The sequence below is a fragment of the Calonectris borealis genome, chromosome 10, assembly GCF_964195595.1.
Source record: "Calonectris borealis chromosome 10, bCalBor7.hap1.2, whole genome shotgun sequence".
Lineage (NCBI taxonomy): Eukaryota > Metazoa > Chordata > Aves > Procellariiformes > Procellariidae > Calonectris > Calonectris borealis.
In genome coordinates, this window is record NC_134321.1 from 22,350,142 (window position 1) to 22,368,755 (window position 18,614).

The following is an 18,614-nucleotide window of genomic DNA, read 5'->3' on the forward strand; positions in this document are numbered from 1 at the left end:
TTTGAACTAGCATAGTTTGTTTATTCTGCAGAAAGCTGATACGCGAAGTCCACTTGCGGGTCATTGCTTTTTCCAAGTCTTTCCAGAGTTCCCTCTCTATATCAGAAACATAGGTTACTGGGAAAGAATAAATACAGCAATTTAGTTTTTTGTGTGTTCTTAATAACTATATACCTGCATTGGGAAATAGAATAGAAGTGGGGTGTGTAATTATATATCTTGTTTACTCCTCTTCATCCTAAAAATGTCACCAGGAGGCCTGCTCCTTTTTGCTGCCCACTGTGCACACTCTGGAACGTAACAGAAGTTTGGGCAGGGTTACCTACGGTGCTCTCATCTTCTGTTTTTCCAGACACATATTTAGAAATCTGGGAAGTTTGTTTCTGAGGTCTCAAGTGCATCCACAAGTCCTACTTTTGTTCTGTAAGGTTCTATGAAGTTGTCATAGAAATCAATCAGCGTGTGGTTTGCTGCTCTGCTGTGCTGGATACTTAACAAATGTCTGGGTTTGCATAACTTGGTCATGTCTGAAAGTTACATTAATGCAATACTCATGCAGTAAATATATAGTATGCCATCAATGACGTTCTACCTTCTTACTGAAAGTTTTAAAACTTTGCCAGATTAGTATATAGCAATAAAACAATAGACATAAAATTCAGCTTTTCATTGCTGCAAATTTTCAAGTCTTTTTAAAAAAAATAACACTGAAAGAACGACACTCAGTATTTAATGTTACGACTTTTATGTTATTTGAACTGTAATGGACTTTGTGCTCTGGAACATCAAACTATTTACTATGGGTATAGTTTAAATTTATGTTATTTTTTAATTGCTATATCATCTGCATGAACTGAAAATTATTGGATATGCTAAGTGAGTGTGTCAAAACTGAAATTACTAACTCATCCTCTTCTGGGATATATAGTGCTTATTTGACATAAGATTCCACTCACAAAGTTCATATGAATCTTTATATTAAAAATTTCTTTAGCTATTTTGAACTCTTTCTTGATTTTCATCTTCTAATGTCAGTAGGCTGGTGGCATAGTGCAGTCTTTCTAAAGCACATGTACATGCACAGAATAGATGACTTTTTCTTGTACCTGGTGCTCCCACTTAAGATTTTCTAGAAAAAAAAGAAAAGAAATGCATGAAAAACCATGCATTTTAAAAGCCTCCTCTACAGTCTTATTATTCCACTGTTTTGCATATGCATGCATATACCTATGTACAGATATGTACAGAATGTTTTTTCTGCTGCCAAAATAGCATTGCATCTTGAAAAATACCTTATCCTCCAGGCTTTTCTCAGTGCGGTGTGTTTAGTTTTTCAGTTTCACACTGAAATCCTCGTGCAAGTGGAAAAATAGTGTCATACCTCACACTCTATTTAACTGAATCTCCTCATGGTCTGGAGCTATGTTTGCCTGTGGTTACCGTGAAAGTGAGAGCACTAGTTTCATGGGTCTTGTAAGCAGCAGAATATTGATTTAACTAAACCATTTTGAAAGCTGAAATACTCTTGTGCAGATACTATTATTTCAGTTCACAGATAGACCTCTACTGTATCAGTTGATATAGCAGCGGTATCAATTAAAGACAAAACTGGCAGCTGTCATCCCTCCCTCTCTTCCTAGTGATAGCAGGTCGGAGCTTTGTGTTCGACTTAGCCTGAAACAGATGACCGAACGCTTTCACAATCTCCATCTGCAGAACTATGGGAGGTGGGAGTAGTAACCTCTAGCTGGTGGGTAGTGATAAGCATCTGTGGGCAATATCCTCTTCAGAGGCACCACCAGACTCTAAAGAAAGTAGCTATTTCCAGTTTTAAAAATTCCATAATAATTTAGCACTGAATAGACTTCAAAACTGATTTAATCAAATAGGAATAGAATTTTAGGAGTTTCCAGAAGCTGATTCTGTGGGACAGGACCACGGACTACGAATAGGAAGGCTTGGGTTGTTTTTGAATCTGTTCTGCAGCTTACAGTGAATATAAAACCACAAAAATGAGCACCCATACGAATAAGGCATTAGAATCTGTTATCATCTTATGATATATCCTTATTAAAGGATCTTAAATTAAAAAAATGCATTTCTCTAGTCCAATTGTTGGTGTATAATTCCTTGTATTTTAATTAATTAATCAAGTATACTAACAAACCTATCAATATCAGTAGATATTTGTTCAGTGCAGCAATGAACTATTTAGTCGTTTATCCTCTAAGGAAAAGATTCTTCAGATAAATTCAAGAAATCCTCACTTAACCAATTCTTTAAAACCAGGAGCTTCTTCTGCATATTCTGAAACAGATTGTTTCCAGATCCTAACGAAAGTTTTCCTGGCACCACTTTTTCTAATCTGCTTTCAAAATTGATTTATTCCAGTTAAGTTTATTTCACTCAAATAATTCTTGTGTTCTGAATTGTGCTGCTGTAGTTTGTATCATGTTATTTGTGTTTTCTTTCCCCCTGACAAGTTGAGTTTAAATATATCCTAACTTTGTTATTTTTAAAGGAATTAACAGCAAAAGGTTAAATTTATCAGATAAAATACCATAAAGTTGATATTACTTGCAGCACTTTCTAGAAGGCTAGAACTTGAAAAGAACATGACAATATGTGAAGTATTCAAAATGTGAATATACTCTGTCTTTCTACAAAAAAGAAGTTATATCATCAGAAGTGCAAACATGTTACTGTACACTTACTAGATTCTGTTTTACAGAAGCCAGTAAAATTCAGGTAAAAGGAGTAACATTTTAATCTTTTGCTAACAAGCATTCCAAACTTTAAATTCTGGTATTACAGAACTTCTGTAAAACAAAAAAAAAATCCAAAAAACAAAAGGCAAAAATCATGGATATTTTAAAATAGTGTTCCTTATCCCCCTCCCCTAATTACTAACAAAAATACCAGCCAAAGTCCTATTTTTAGAATGTGGATTCATGGAACATGTGAGAAGTCCTTAGGAACTACTTGTCCTTTCTGTAAATCATTTTAACATTGTAAGGATATTTGCTTTAATAGGTTCATGAAGATTTAACCCTTTTGGGTTAACTACCCTTGATATATTCCTCATAGATTTCTAAGTGTTTTCTGATGTGTTATACCTCTGTATGCTACTTCAGTTTCTCAGGAGTCAAATGTTCATAGAAAGGACATTTGAAAGTAAATTGTCTTTTTCTTTTATTTTTAGCCATTTGTTATTTATGACATGAACTCTTTAATGATGGGAGAAGATCAGATCAAGTGCAAGCATGTGTCACCGCTGCAGGAGGAGAACAAAGAGGTAGCAATTCGCATTTTCCAGCGATGTCAGTTTCGCTCTGTGGAGGCAGTGCAGGAGATCACAGAATTTGCCAAGAACATTCCAGGTTTTGTGAATCTTGACCTGAATGATCAAGTAACTCTCCTGAAATATGGGGTCCATGAGATCATATATACTCTCCTGGCTTCTCTGATGAATAAAGATGGAGTTCTTATATCTGATGGACAAGGATTCATGACACGAGAGTTTCTGAAGAGCCTGAGAAAACCTTTTTGTGACTTTATGGAGCCCAAGTTTGAGTTTGCTGTGAAGTTCAATGCACTGGAATTAGATGACAGTGACCTGGCAATATTTATAGCTGTCATTATACTAAGTGGAGGTAAGTGCTGTCTTATTTAATATGATATTTTATATAATAGAATTTACACTTTTAATTCCTGTCCGAACAGTGAAGTGCTCAGCGCTACAGGATGGGAGTGAATTTATTTACACGTAGGTTTTTTATTAGTTTTCAGCTTGCTTGATGTTGTTTGCCTTTTTTTCAGTTTCAGGCAGAAACTGAAAATATGAATGACTTGATAATTAATGATGGAGCTGGAAATGCCTGCTGAATCAGCAGTTCATTTAGTTAGAAAACAAGATCAGGACTATCTTTCTGAAAACAGGAAGGGTGGAATTTCACTGGCAAGAGCTTCTAAAAGTTAAAATTCTGCATGAGGATTTTTTAAACCTTCAATTAGATTGTGTGGCTTGCTAATTGTACACAAATAGCTTTGACTCCATAACAATTTCAAAATATATGTGGCAATTGGCTTACAGGATTTTATGGTGGGTTTTTTTATTGTTGTTTTTTTTTCATTCATGCAACGTTTTCTTTTGTCTTTAAAAGTGGGGGGGGAGAATGCATTTCTCAGGAAAATAATGGTCTCCTAATGCCTGAGAAAAACAGCCATTGTGTGTCTTTTCTGTTCAGATTTCCTAAGCTGCTGTGTTTGTATTAATGTTTATGCATTATGCTTTGAGCAAAGCATGAATCTGAAAGCCCAGGTATCAGACTACAGGCATTCTAACACTTCATTAAAAAAGACATTGAATTTTCAGCTTTTTTGAAGGCAGTCAGCATGTTCTCTGATTCTGAGGTGATGTAGGTATTATATTTTGTGAATCAGCGACGGCTACCCAGATTTAGTTCACTTAGAAACTTTGCCACCGAGAATCTGAGATATCAGATATACATTTCAGGTCAGATTGAAGGTCTTTTACTTTGGCCAATACTATCAAGTTAGTGATGTCACACAAAGAAAATTTTACCCAACTGATTTGTATGTATTTTGGCTTAGGATGGTACTGCAGATATCAATGGGAGGAATGTGCTGAATGTTCCGAATTCAGATCCTCCACAGAGCAACGCAGAGTATTTGTTATTAAATTATGTTTAAGTAATCAAACACAACAACCACATGCTATTATTCTAAAAACAAACATGCTGTTGAGAGTGCGTTGGAACGTATAGCTTCGTTTAAAATCACGTACAATTACTTCTGGCATTGTGTTTCATTCAGTAAAAATGTGGTATCACAATATGGTTTATTAGACTAACTAAATCCACTTCAAACAAGTACAGTTCCCAGAAGACATTTTCTTGTGCAAACCTTTGAACACAATGATCCCTGAGGACTCTGAATTAATTCAGGAAGGGAAAATATGTTACTGGTATATTTTTGGTTGGCTTTGATGGGGGAGGAGAAATTATACAAGCCTATTAGGGCACTACATAAAACATGCCAATATTTTGCATTTTCTAATATAATGAAATTTGACAGATGAGAAACAGGCCTCTCAAAATCCACTTCTAATTGAAAAAAGGGAACTTGCAATCTGCAAAGTGAGGTCTGCTATGCTTCAGTGATGTTTGGTTTACATTAGAGGAAATAGGTATGATGTAACTAATCTTCCATTTTAGATCTCAGGAGGACAATGATCCACAGAAAAAAAATTGACTACGCTGAACCAGATTTATCAACAAGTCTTTTTTTTAAGAATAATTTGTAAACAGAGATCCATAAAGAACTACCTGAATTTTAATAGTTAGTTCTCAAATAATTCTGAAGCAAATCCGTATAAATATATAAATCCATATAAAAATAAATCAGTCCTTTCTAGAAAAATCCTTTGATTTCTTTATAACAAAGATCTCTAACTATCTTTATTCAGAACTACTACTTTTTTTTTTTTTCAAAAAAGCATGGTAGTTATTTGTAAAAACTGAGTTTATATTTTGAAAACAATTAAGCTTTGCTGCCAATTAGGGAATGGCTTTTATCATGGAATTTACAGTCAGATATGATCTATATTGAACTGTATGCATTCTGTGGGACTATAGTATCTTATGTGGTATGGAACTGAAATCCTATTTCTCAGATGTCTCAGATGCTCTTGTTTCTGTAGGAGCTATGTTCTTACAGAACTTAATTTCTCTAACAACTATATGAATATTGAACCAGGATGATTTCATTGAAAATAGGATTTCAAAACCAGCTCATATTACCTCAAGGACTTTACTAGCTGCAGAAATACTGTAATGTTTAAATCAGTTCAAGAAATCCTGTGTGCAAATATCTTAAAAGAAAACCGGTTTGTGAATCAAAAAAAGATCCCAGCCAAACGCTCTAACTCTAAGTGAATCTGTCATTGCCTAGCGAAATTGTGGTAGTTTTGCTGGCTCCACGGGTGCTATCTCTTATGCAGCTCTAGAAAGAAGAAGAGGGAAGGGAAAGAGAAAGGTAATTCCAGCTGGAACATTACATGCAGAAAGCTTTTCATTGTGAAGTGTTTGGAATTTGCCACAAATCCTATAAAACAGTTCAGCCTTCTGATATCGAAACGATTGCTTTTGCGTTATATGTAAAAAGGCAAAATGCCTATATAACAGTAATAAGAAGCTGACAAATTAACTATAATAGCAACAAAATGAAAGTACTCCCACTTCCACAGTCAATCATTTTATTGTTTCTGAGCTGCTCGGTGCAGCCTCACTCTGTCTCAATGATACCAAATGTTACTCTGAACTCATTATTACAAAGCTGAAGAGTTGTTCTTAATGTTGCTATATTGCACTTTAAAATAATACTGTAATTGGCAAATGAATTCTAGTATTCTGAATTTAATGCTGATAAGACAGAGAGACTGTGTGTGTGAGCAGTAAGATATTACCTTGTTTTTACAGAAGAAATGCTTTATGCCATTAACAGCAATGCCAAACTCTCATTATAACATTCTTTTACTTATGGTGACTTTGAAAAATATGCTTTGGTAAAATGAGATTTGGAAAACTTTTTTCAAGGAGATATTCTTCCTCCCTCTTGTATTCCTCTGTGCCACACATACTGTTCAGCGAGTAGTGAGTGCTGTGGTATATATGTTGAAGGACTTGAAACATCTTTACAAATATTATATATACCTGAACTAAAAATAAAGTCTATCATAAGAAGAAGATTTAAGGAGAGCAAGTTGGATGTCTGTGTTTGGGCAGGAAAGATAATAGTCCAAGCCTTACTGGGATAATCCACATTTGTAAACAGAGCAAACTCACCCAAGCAGGTTATTGTCAAATGAAGAAAAAGTTCAAAAGGTAATTTTGTAGCATATTTACATACCATGGATAGACTTGAACTTTTGTGTATTATCTTCTGCAGTGTTCAGGATGTAGTGGTGTTTGGGAATTGTAGTAGGGTATGCCTGTGAAGACCCAGACTCTGTTAGTCAACATGTAGTCAAACTAGTATTTGGATTCAGAAATGTTGCTACATTCACTTTTCTGTTTTCTGAGTATGTTCTTTACAGTAAATTTTGAGCTGTGAATCACTGCTGCTTCTTTAAACACTATATTTAATAATTTTGCTACGCTCTGAGATCAGCAAGATTTGAAGTTTTATCACTGAATAGTACCAAGAAATAGGTCATATTCGACGGCTACAGAAATGCTGCTCTAGCAAACCTGTTAGAACAAAGAAATGCTTCCTGATCAGACCAAGAACTGCAGATGATCACTGTGGGCTTTGAATCAAAATCCTGGTGACTACAATACATGTGACAGTCTCAGAAGAAAAACCTCAAACTGCTGAGTCATATCTGCCTCAGCAAAAGAAGTAGCACAGTTGTTCAGTCAGCCATATCTTTGCCTGTTTTATCACATTAAGATTTTAGAATGTGTATTTAAATGCAAAATGCACTTAATCAAAGATATTAAAATATAAAGATATGAATAAAGGCATGAGATGGCAATTACATATGTGAGGAACAGAAAAAAACTGTAATTATTGTTAGGAACATGAAAGAAGCATCTAAATCTGTAAGTAAATAAACAACCAAAATATTTTTCCCTGAGATAGTATAGAACATCAATTTATACGAAGTCATACTGTTGACACTCAAAACTAGAGGGCTATTAGCCTTTGCCAGTCACTGTGAACATTTTCTTACTTAGAACAACTTCCTGCAGAATTTTCAAACCAAATGAAACAGCCAAATGACAATGAATGAAAACCTAAACAAAAACTGAATAAAGAAAAGTAATAATAAAAAGAGAAATGTGGTACTCTCATGGCATAGTCAGAATGGATAAAAGGCAGGTCGCAAATAGCACATAACAAAAAAATATAAACTTCAATAAACAATCTTATGTATCAGAAAAGTTTAAAAGTGGTATCCAATTCACTTTTAGTTCTCTCTCACCTTAACGATTTCAACTCTCTTTCCTTTGGCCTTCTGTAACCTAATTTCATTGTATCATAAGAATGTCCTGCTACAACTCATTTGTTTCTGTCTTTCACTTCCCTCATCAGTTTCCTTTGCAGTTTTCTCTGTGAGCTTTCAAACAGCATTCTGTCTTACTTAGCCTCTTCAAAGGCCTCCACCACAGTATCACATCTAGTTTACTCCCGATTCTGTTTCTTCCTATTCTCTATCTAAATTTTTCTCAAGGCTTACTGTTAATAATTTGCTTTGTATTTTTTTCTACAAGCCACATCTATCTGGGGCTCCTTTCTGCACAAAATACACCTTTTGCTACAGTAACCCAATGAGGCTGGAGCACATATATTTAAGAGCATCTTAACAACTTGAAATATACCATAATACCTGTATGTTAAAGCTTTTGCCTCCTATTTCCTTTTTTTCTGATTTAGATATGTTTCTTGGAACAGAAACAGCATTTTCCTTTGTAAGAAATTTTTACTGAGAAAGTATAGCAAACTGTCAACACCCAAAAAATAATGTCCATATCCTGAAGTTCTCATTCATGAAAAATCTCTCTTGCCTTCAATGGGAATTTTCCTTCCTCTTGAATTGGCTTATTTAAAAATAACATCTGATGATCTCCTAGGCTTTTGTCATAGTCATCTTTTCTGACTCTAGTTCCACTGGGTCATTATAAAACCATTAGACTGGGTTTTTCAAAGGAGCTTAAGGATGTTAGGCACTTAAGTCTCACTGAACTTCAACTGACCTTGGGCACCCGAATTCGGGGGGCTCCTTGGTAAGTTCCGGTCTCAGTACTGATCTCCTGGGTTTGCCTCCTGGACTCTAAAGTTGCTCTGGGGAGCACAGTGTTTGAATTGGGTTTCACTTCTGAAAAACTCACACCCTAAAAATTCCCACCATAAAAGAAGCAGGGGGCAAATGGAGATTAATCTCAGAGGAAATCAAGGCTGCAGTCTTTGTGCTTTTTGATTTTTTATATCACTGTACACTGAGTCATACCCAGCTAGTTCAGAGTTCATCTGCAACACAGAAGTAAAATTTAAAGCTATCGCAACCCAAAGCCAAAATTATTAACTGCTTTGAAGTACTGAAAGTTGGGAAGTTTCTGAAAGATATAAGAAAGGCAACTAGATTTTGCAGCACATGCAATGCATTTAGGTAATCTAAAAATAAACATCTAAAATTTATCAAAAATTATCTAAGTATCTTTAAAAATAATATTGCCAAAAAAATTAATAAAAAGGAGCCATTTGTTTGGAGACAATTTTCTGATTGTAGATATTTACTTACAGACTTTCTGAACCATATTTTATGGTACAACCAGTTGAATGGCATAGATAAGTGATCTCTGCAAGACAAGCACAGCTTATTAGCATGAAATACCAAATGGAAAGAGTGGCCAAACGGGTCACTAAGTCCAGTCACCTACAACTGAAAGCAGTCACTTCATAAAACCACCGTCAATCAAATATCAAGTTCCATATTCAAACTTGCCATTATTCCTGTTTCTGAAAAATTATCATAGAATCATAGAATCATAAAGGTTGGAAAAGACCTCTAAGATCATCGAGTCCAACCGTCAACCCAACACCACCATACCCACTACACCATGTCCTCATCTACATGTCTTTTAAATACCTCCAGGGATGGTGACTCCACCACTTCCCTGGGCAGCCTGTTCCAAGGCCTGACCACTCTTTCAGTAAAGAAATTTCTCCTAATGTCCAGTCTAAACCTCCCCTGCCGCAACTTGAGGCCATTTCCTCTCGTCCTATCCCCAAACCTCACCTCTTTGAGAGTTAACTATCCTTTCCTTATCAGTGACCTACATGTATTCATGGCTTGTGTATACTCATTTGTTTTCATGCCAACTTTGCCTTTTAGTTTACACTGCAATTTTTTCTCTGTGAAGTAAAACCCCAATGTATTTATAAAGAGCTTTGTTTTCTCTCAAACTTTTTTCTAGTATACAACACAAGCCAAGCAGAGTTACTAGAACTGGATGCACAGAAAGGTTACTAAGATCATAGGAAATAAAAGCCTATTTTTAAAATTTTTAATATAGATCAACCCCTTGTCCTTTCTGAAATGGAAATATTGCCTTAGGGAAGTAATTTAAAGCTAGCTATAGGCACTGCTTTTTATTGATCAACCTATGAAATTAATTTCATAGCTACACAGCAAATGTTATTTAAATTATTTGACTGTTTTTTCATGGAGTATGCTGATAATCAGGATGCGTTATCCAGTATAAAGTAGTTTAGCACTAACAGATTACTAGTGTTCATTGTCATATGTGAGGATTTAATAATGTTAAGCAACTTTATTAACTTTCACGGCTGTAGAATCAAATAATTTATTACCTCAAGTTAGAAAACAAATGTTACAAATCATGTTCAATAATAATTGCAACCACTTAAGAAGGTATTTGGGGACAGACAGAAATAACAGAACAGCTATTATTATGAAAGATAATAATGGTTAAAAAGGAAAGATTTTGCTTTTTGCCAAAGAATAAGATATGCCAAAGATAATCCCGGACTCTGTGGCAGTGCAAGTAGCTGACTTTGGTTGTAAACATCCATCCGGATTCCTCCATAAGGAGGAGAACACTCTGTTGGCATGAGCCCAGCAAAGTCATTTTTTTGTGCAAGCCACATTTATCAGTCCTCCACTGCCATAAGCATCTCTGGCTAAGCTGATGAGCTGATGCTAAAAGCTATCATGAGACTTCTTAATAGCAACTGGAACTTGGGTGTGGAGAAGAACTGAACCTGTGATTTTTAAATCTCCCAGGTTAGTATGACTGCAGAAGTTGAAGTTTATACTTTTTTTTTTATTTTGATAAGTTAGCATCCACCTTAGTAGGAAACATTTTTAATGGTAGCAACTACATGCAAATCCATCTGAGTATATGTTGATTTTCCAAAAGTTTATTACCTGATATGGACTGTTTATCCCCCAACTAGATCTCCCTCTTCCTTTCCATGAACACACCCAGTTTACTGTGGAAAATGCATTGTAGTATTGTATAAACCTGTCTCTGTATCTGCACCACATGAATGCTTGAACCGTTTCTAAGACTAGTTCTAAAACTTCTTTGAGCAAATTCTGGTAAAATCTTACAAATAAATGCATTAAGAAATTGTCAAACAGTTCTCAGGAAGTGCCATATGTAAATGCTTAACATAATAAGAAATCTTTAAGAAATTAATACATTAAATCAATGTTTCCATATTCTTCATAAACTTACAACTCCCGATTTTTTTTCCTAGATCGCCCAGGTTTGTTAAATGTGAAGCCCATTGAAGACATACAAGACAATCTGTTGCAAGCTTTGGAGCTCCAGCTAAAGCTGAATCATCCAGAATCATCACAGCTGTTTGCAAAGTTGCTTCAGAAAATGACGGACCTCAGACAGATTGTAACGGAACATGTGCAGCTGTTGCAAATAATAAAGAAAACGGAGACAGATATGAGTCTTCATCCACTCCTACAAGAAATCTATAAAGACTTATATTAATGACCATAGTAGTTCTAATCCGCTGACATAATGTATGTTCTTCAGATTGCACTATCTCTTTGAGGGAAAACTTTGCATACCTAAGAAATTACTGTGAAACAGCATTTTAAAAGAGAGAGCTTAGTATAGTAGATCTATTTTATGCATATTGTTTATAAAGACACATTTACAATTTACTTTTAATATTAAAAATATCTATATCATGAAATTGTTGGCAGTATTTTCAGAATTAATTTTTTAAACTATCTTATTTCTTAAAATTGCTTGTCCAGTGTGATTGATGCTTCACTGAAGTTGGTTAAGCATGCAGTTAAATTTTCAACTTAAAGATAAAAATCTTTCTCCTTAAACATTTCTAGGGAAACGTTTTGAGTATTATGTTTGATTTTGTGCTCCCAAGGCAGCAGCAAAATAACAATAAAATTGAATCACAGATTAGTGTAAGTTCCTATGAAAGCTTAAAAGGCAAAAGTTAGAAATGTCAGGTCTGACAATATTTGTGCCTACCATAATATAATTTTACACTGATAGAGCTCTGTAAAGAGGTCTTAGTGTAAGTAAGAATTAGGCCCATGTGGGCAAATCCAAAAACTAGATGCCATTTCAAGAATTAATTAAGGAAGGAATATGCACTGCTCATCACTCTTAGGAAGCAGAGTCTTTTCAATTACTCTGCTCATGCAAGTGCGAGGCAGGTGGAGCAGCAGCCTGCGTGGAGGGCCGTGCAGCTGCCCCCGCCGTGGCCTCCAAGGCGCATGCCACAGCAGCCAGTGCTAATGCCGCTTTCAGTCACTCTGTTGAGGCTGTAGTTGGAATAGGTTTGTACAAACCACTTGGGCTGAGACCTTCCCAAATTATTTGATGAACTGTTATTGAACAACATATTCAGTCAAAGATGTCATGGAAAATTGGAATAGCGTGACTCCTCCTAAACAAAAGCAAGGTTTGAACTCGTTCTTTAAAACATAAACCTGTATGGAAACCCTACTATGTTAGTTTGGCTTGAGCTATCATTGTTTATCACTGGGAACAAGAATGCTTTGAGATGTTCACTGCTGTTCAGACTGTTAATTTTCTTATATATGTTGCTCTATAATGTCACCTAAGATTTCCACTGGGAGCAAAGCATAGGAGAGTGAATAAATTTAACAGAAGGTAAATTTACTTACACTAGCTTCTTTTGGTATTCTCAGTACTGATGCGAGATTCCCTTAGGTTCACATTTAGCCTGCCCACACTTACTGTTTGTGAATGTGACCCTGACAAGGTCAAGCAGGTGTGATCCACACTTGGACCCGAAGAGGGAATGTTGGGAAAAAAAGCCACTAATTGTAACATATATATTGAAGTAAGGAGCGGTCCTCAATTGAATATCCTTAGTTTCCTCACCATGTCCACATTTTATTTATGTAGCAAAAAGTGTGCCTCAAACTTAGTGAGACAAGTTTAGTGGTGATATATATAAGTGGACCAAGAGGCAATGTAAGTATATATGTGAGTAGAGTGGATTTTCAGGGAATATAAATTGGCCTTACTCCCAATGTAGACCTTGAAAATCTAAGTTGGTGCAAATTATGCCATAAAGAGGCTGACAGAGGCAAATATTAAAATAAATCCTTAAGCTCATGCCTTCTACATCTGAAAATGTTTCCTACTACTTATTTCAGATAACCTCTGGGCCTATGGTCAGTAGTAAGCATTATGCCCACCAGGAAGTTTGGAGAATTGGATCATTCAGCCTCAAGGTTTAAAACCCACAGATGAAATTGCACTGAGATGAAGTCAGTATGAGGCTAAAGTGAACAGCTTTGATCTTCACTAAGTTCGCAATGAGATCATTTCAGGTAACTTGGAAATGATTGCCCTAAAGCAAATGGAATATTGCATGTTAATGCTCAGGATTGCATGTTTCCTGCACATTTCAAGATAGGCACATTGTGCTAGTTGAGCATCGGATTCTGACAGGAATTACACGCACACTAATTTGTGGGTGTTACAATGCAAAAGAAAATATTCTCTCTCTTCTTGTTTTAAGTTGTTTTCCACTGGACACTAGCCATTTGAAATTTTGCCATCTATCACTTAGTGCGAGAACCTCTATTTAATTGCAGAGTTCATCCCCTCCTCTAGGAGGACATATCAAAGATTAACTGGCACTGAGACGGACCACAGCTCCAACACTGAATTCCTATAATAGTAATACACAGCAAAAACTATTAATCTGAGCCTGCATTTCTTATACAATCCAATTTTACATTGGCTTCACTGGAAATGAGAGTTCAAAATCAGTTTTAAATAAAGAAGTATTCTAGGGCATGTTCTTATGTAAGTAATATTCAAAATTATTTGAAAAGGACAGTGGAAGAGATGCACTGACAATGAAATTAAGTTCATGACTTTGTTACAGGAAAAACCTCTGTGTAACCAAGGAGCACATTAACTCAAAGAGCTTAATTCTACTTTATTGCAAGTGGTAATATTTTTGAAAGTAGCAGTTTAGCAGTGACGGTGTTTAAGCCGTTTTAGTCCAATACCAACCTATACAACCACATATTTTGAGAGTGGTAGCGTAATGGTAGTCATAATGGTCTAAGGATAAAAGAGAAGACAGTTTTGCAGGAACAGGTGTTATCCTTCATTAGGATGAAGGGACTGAATGCCCAAAAGCCTATACTTTTCTTTCAACTGTATAAGCTGCTCTAATAAAATATATTGTTCTCCCTACATCCTGTCTTCTCTTACATTTTGATAGTTATTCATCATGTTTTCCTCAAGCCATGGAAAATGTTAATTTTTATGTGAATTACTAATCACAGAAATGTTCTGATTCTAAACGGTTACATCATGGTTAGGAAGTTTTGCCTAAAATACTTTTCTACAAGAATAGGTCTTAAGGGAAAAATGTTCATTTAATGGACAATTGCTATGTACTAATTTAGAACAAATGACTGTTATGAGGATATGAAAATATTTTCTCAAAAAATAGCATTTTCTCTTGTGAATTATATTCAGAATTTTGATCTAGTTGTAAATACTTTCTGTTTCTATGGGACTTTATTTATTAAAAAACAAAAAAACTTGCTAATGGGAGTTTATAAGTAGGTTGTAATATTTTCAGACTCTCTAGAGTTTTGGTTAGAATGGGCTATGCCATAAATGAACAATTTGTTTTTTGATCTTCAGTGCTACTAAAAACATTTAACAACTCAAAAATAGAAACAGTCAAGTGGTATATGCCTTCCTTTGAAGAACTTCATTTTGCTTGTGTTTTACTGTCCTTCCTTAGTCATCTGTTCACTACATCGTAACATCTTCAGAGACGATGTGCTGAGTGGGATGCTGGTACATTCCCACAGGTTTTAAAACTTCTGAGCTGTTACTCTGTCTTGTATTTTACACTGATCTGCTTTTTCAGTAGAAAAACACTGGAGGTAAATCATGTCCAGAGAAAGTCATTTGGTATACCTGCACATATCCAGCAACTACCTGCCTATTTCCCTCACCATGTCAAGCATCAACTAGTCATCAAAACGTTTCGTGTAGAAGCTCAAAGGTCTCTATTTAACAGGAAAAATTACCTCCTTCAGACAAAGTTCAGTGGTGACCATTTCTACAGTAAATATTGCTGTGAGTAGCCTAAAATGAAAATTTAGATGAGAGAAAAGCATTTCCAGCATCGCCATTATTATAGTAAAGGCAGCTGAGACCATTTTAATCACTGTTTCCGTAACAGCAATGAAAAACTCTTTATCCTACTAATGCAGGTATCTAACTGCCTTTCAGCACGGCATGAAAGGAAGCAGTTGAGTTGTGTGTTCCTAACGTAATCTTTTCCTAACATAGACAGCTCTTCAGTAGTTTAAAATACTGAAGCCTAGAAAAGGGACTTCCTGATAATTGTTGTCATGACTTGTGTTAGAAAGCTTTAGAAGTGCCACAGGCCTGCCCTGCCCTTCTATTTTAGCATACACACTCTGGGTTTCAATTCACCACTGGTACAGTTAAGCCCTGGGGGATCAGGATTTAATATTTGATTTGCAATTGTAAACTCTGTCTTGAAGTTGAGTACATTTTAATGGGACTTTTTCCTTTTTAATAAGAGGTAATATCTCTCCCTTAAACGGACGTAACATCAACTTTGTAAACATAAGCAATACAAAGCTGCAGCTAGAGATTTATAGAAGGAGGAAACGAAAAATGAGGGGAAAAAAAACCCCAACAAAGTAGCCTCCTGGATCAGAAGCTCAATCATGCACCTGTCAAATGCTTCAGGTTTTCATTCAAGCATTGGAAAAAAATTATGTGCCTCTTCTTAAATTCCATTCCAACTGCCTTGCCTACGGTAGTTAAAAATCAGCTGCATAGGTGCGTCTCCAACTACATGAATAGAGCAATATACTTTCACACTTATCAGCACTAAATAGCCCTGAAAACATTGATAAATGTAGGAAAAACAATTTCTGAATTTCTGATTTTTCATTTTGATATGCAGAGTATAGGTATGAAATTGGAGTTGGCAAAGCAGCACGTCTTAAATATTGCTCACTGGCTTTAAGAAAACAATCGTAGCCAATGACTGACCCAACAACAAAAGGAAGTAAGGAAAAGATTCCAAACCTTTAGATGCAATATAATATTATTACATATGTGTGTGTGCACATAAGAAAGGACATACATAACATTCATTTATAGTATAGCTCCTAACCAGAAACCATTACTAGTAATCTGTGGGTGGAATAACTCCAGACAGTAAAAAATAACTGCTACTTGTTACCTTTTTGCTCATACATTCTGAGCGTTGCCTCAAAATATATACCACTCATTTTCCAGAATAAAAAGAATATTTAGATATAAGTATTTTTGCTTCTGATCAACCTGCATTGCCATCTGGCCCTCTATTTCATCAGTCCTCTTTTGCCACACCCCTACTTTCAAGACATATGAATTCAGCTGGATTTCTCCTCAGTATGTGAGCTGTTGTTCGATATACAGTTTCAGTGTTGAGTTGGAGACTGCAACTCAGGCTATGGAGATAGTGTAGTTTCACTATGTCTGCTCCTTCATCAGACCTGGCAAATACATACTCTGTTTCAAGGTCTATACAGAGTTTCCCCGTTTATGGTACCCTAGTCCCTGGACCTTCGTGTTCTGTATAAAAGCACCACATTTGCGAAGATATCAACCCTTCTTCCCAACATGCACAGTACGTAATCTTGGAAATGTATCCTAATCAAACTTATTTGTATGCAAGGCACCTAAAGTTCCTAAACGAGATTAGAGAGCCCTGCTATACTTGGCCGTATAGACATCAGCACTGCTCCAAGGAACTTACACACCACGACAAGGCAGAAAAAGGGAGGGAGCAGTAAGTGAATTTTATGCTGTCCTATTCAGGATCCACAGACAAGAAACCACACTCAGCTTAGTAACCAGCCCAATTGCTTAGGCTGCCTCTTACAGGTTTTTACATTTATGCTTTGCAACAGCCAATTGCCTTATGAGACTGTGTGTTTGCAAGAAGTTTTAGTGTAACAAAGCCAGTAAACAGCACCTATACATCGATATGCTCCCAAAATATGAATGGTAGTTCAATCCACAGTCTCTTCCATGACACAGGTCTTTATTGTTTGATGTATCAAATCCTGTGCTAAATTATCGCAAGAACATAGTCTCTACACTGCAGCTTATCTAGGTCATATAGCGGGAATGCTCTGGGCAAGCCTTGCTCTGGGCAAGCCTTACTCAAGGCAGTAACTCTTAGGTGTTCAGGGTTAAATTCTTTGGGACTTCTTTTAAATGTGAAATTCATTTACTTCAATAGATTTTTGCAAACGGCTAAAATCAGTTCTCAACTCTCAAATGGGACAAGTTTCTAATTATGATTTTGCTAACTGAATATAACTTTCAGCTCTGCTTTAGAAAAGGACATGCATGGTAAAGCAGAAAAAGAGCTTTAGCTGCAAATGAAAATAGCCCTTCTATGGAGACACATACTGTTTAAGGACTTTCTTTTTAATTACTAAGCTTCCTTATTGTGCTGGAAATGGGCAGCATTTTCATAACAGCATTGGCCAAGAGGAATATCCATTGCTCATTATATTATATGCTGTTACCCAACAAGGTTTTTTTAGTTCAGTGGAAACAACAAGGGAAAACTGTACTCTCTAGAGGCAGGGGAGGGAAGGAGAAATACGCAGCACCATTGGTTCTCACACTGGGAAGAGCTGGCAGTGCAGGAGAAGATCTTGTCCTGCTTGCTGCAATGATGATTAAAGCATTCTGTTGTGTCAGCATATCCTCAGTTTGTTAGTGCTAACTCTCAGCTGGCCATATCCTGCCAGATTTGCAAGCAAAGCCTGCCAAGCCATCTCAACAAAAATGTAGCTTTAAATATTATAAATGATGCTGCATTTTGCTGTGGAAATGTTTCCTGAAAAGGCTGTTCCAAAACATCCTTTATTGTTGGGGGAGGGGAGCAGAAGGGGCCTGGGAGAGGGAGGAGGGAGGAAAAAGAGCTACTTTTAATAGACTCTTTTTTTTTCTTTTGAGGCCAGAGATTCATTTCACATCATTCTGTAAGACCAAATGGATTTTTTTTTCCCAGTGACTATAAAACATTACAGTAATAATTTTGTATGTAAGTTTTGGCAACTAAGCTTGGGGTGGGAGGAAGGACAGAGGGCATCTTATTTTATAAAGGATTGCAGTGAGGGATTTTGCAATTGATCAGTTAGTAAAATCTTTTTGGTGGACATCTGCTTGCTGGCAAAGGAGCTCTCTTCTTCCTGTTATTAAATAAAAAATCACAGCAGAGCAAAGGAGGTAGCTCTCATAGCAAAGGCAAGGTTTGGGTTCTAGACTAAAAAAAAGGATTTGGGTCTCTATTTGATAACAGGATAGTATCATGAACTGTTCAATGAAATCTCTTCAAATCAGCTGTTCTTGTGAAACTTTCGTTGCTAGGTTTCCTTCTTTTTATGTATATGACCCAGAACCAAAACCATGGGGGCTAATCTACATGTAGCGTTCCAAACATTCATGCAGACACACACAGAA

The 18,614-nt window shown here is 36.1% G+C and overlaps 1 protein-coding gene across 1 annotated transcript in view; it reads left to right on the forward strand.

Annotated features, from left to right (window-relative positions):
- The window catches only part of PPARG (peroxisome proliferator activated receptor gamma), a 29,482-nt gene extending 15,200 nt beyond the window's left edge, over positions 1 to 14,282 (forward strand). Inside the window, exons 5-6 of the mRNA XM_075159377.1 lie at positions 3,203 to 3,653; positions 11,311 to 14,282. Coding sequence (XP_075015478.1) covers positions 3,203 to 3,653; positions 11,311 to 11,558 — 699 coding nt within the window. The 3' untranslated portion in view covers positions 11,559 to 14,282. The remainder of the gene's footprint in view (positions 1 to 3,202; positions 3,654 to 11,310) is intronic.
- Positions 14,283 to 18,614: the final 4,332 nt, after the last annotated feature.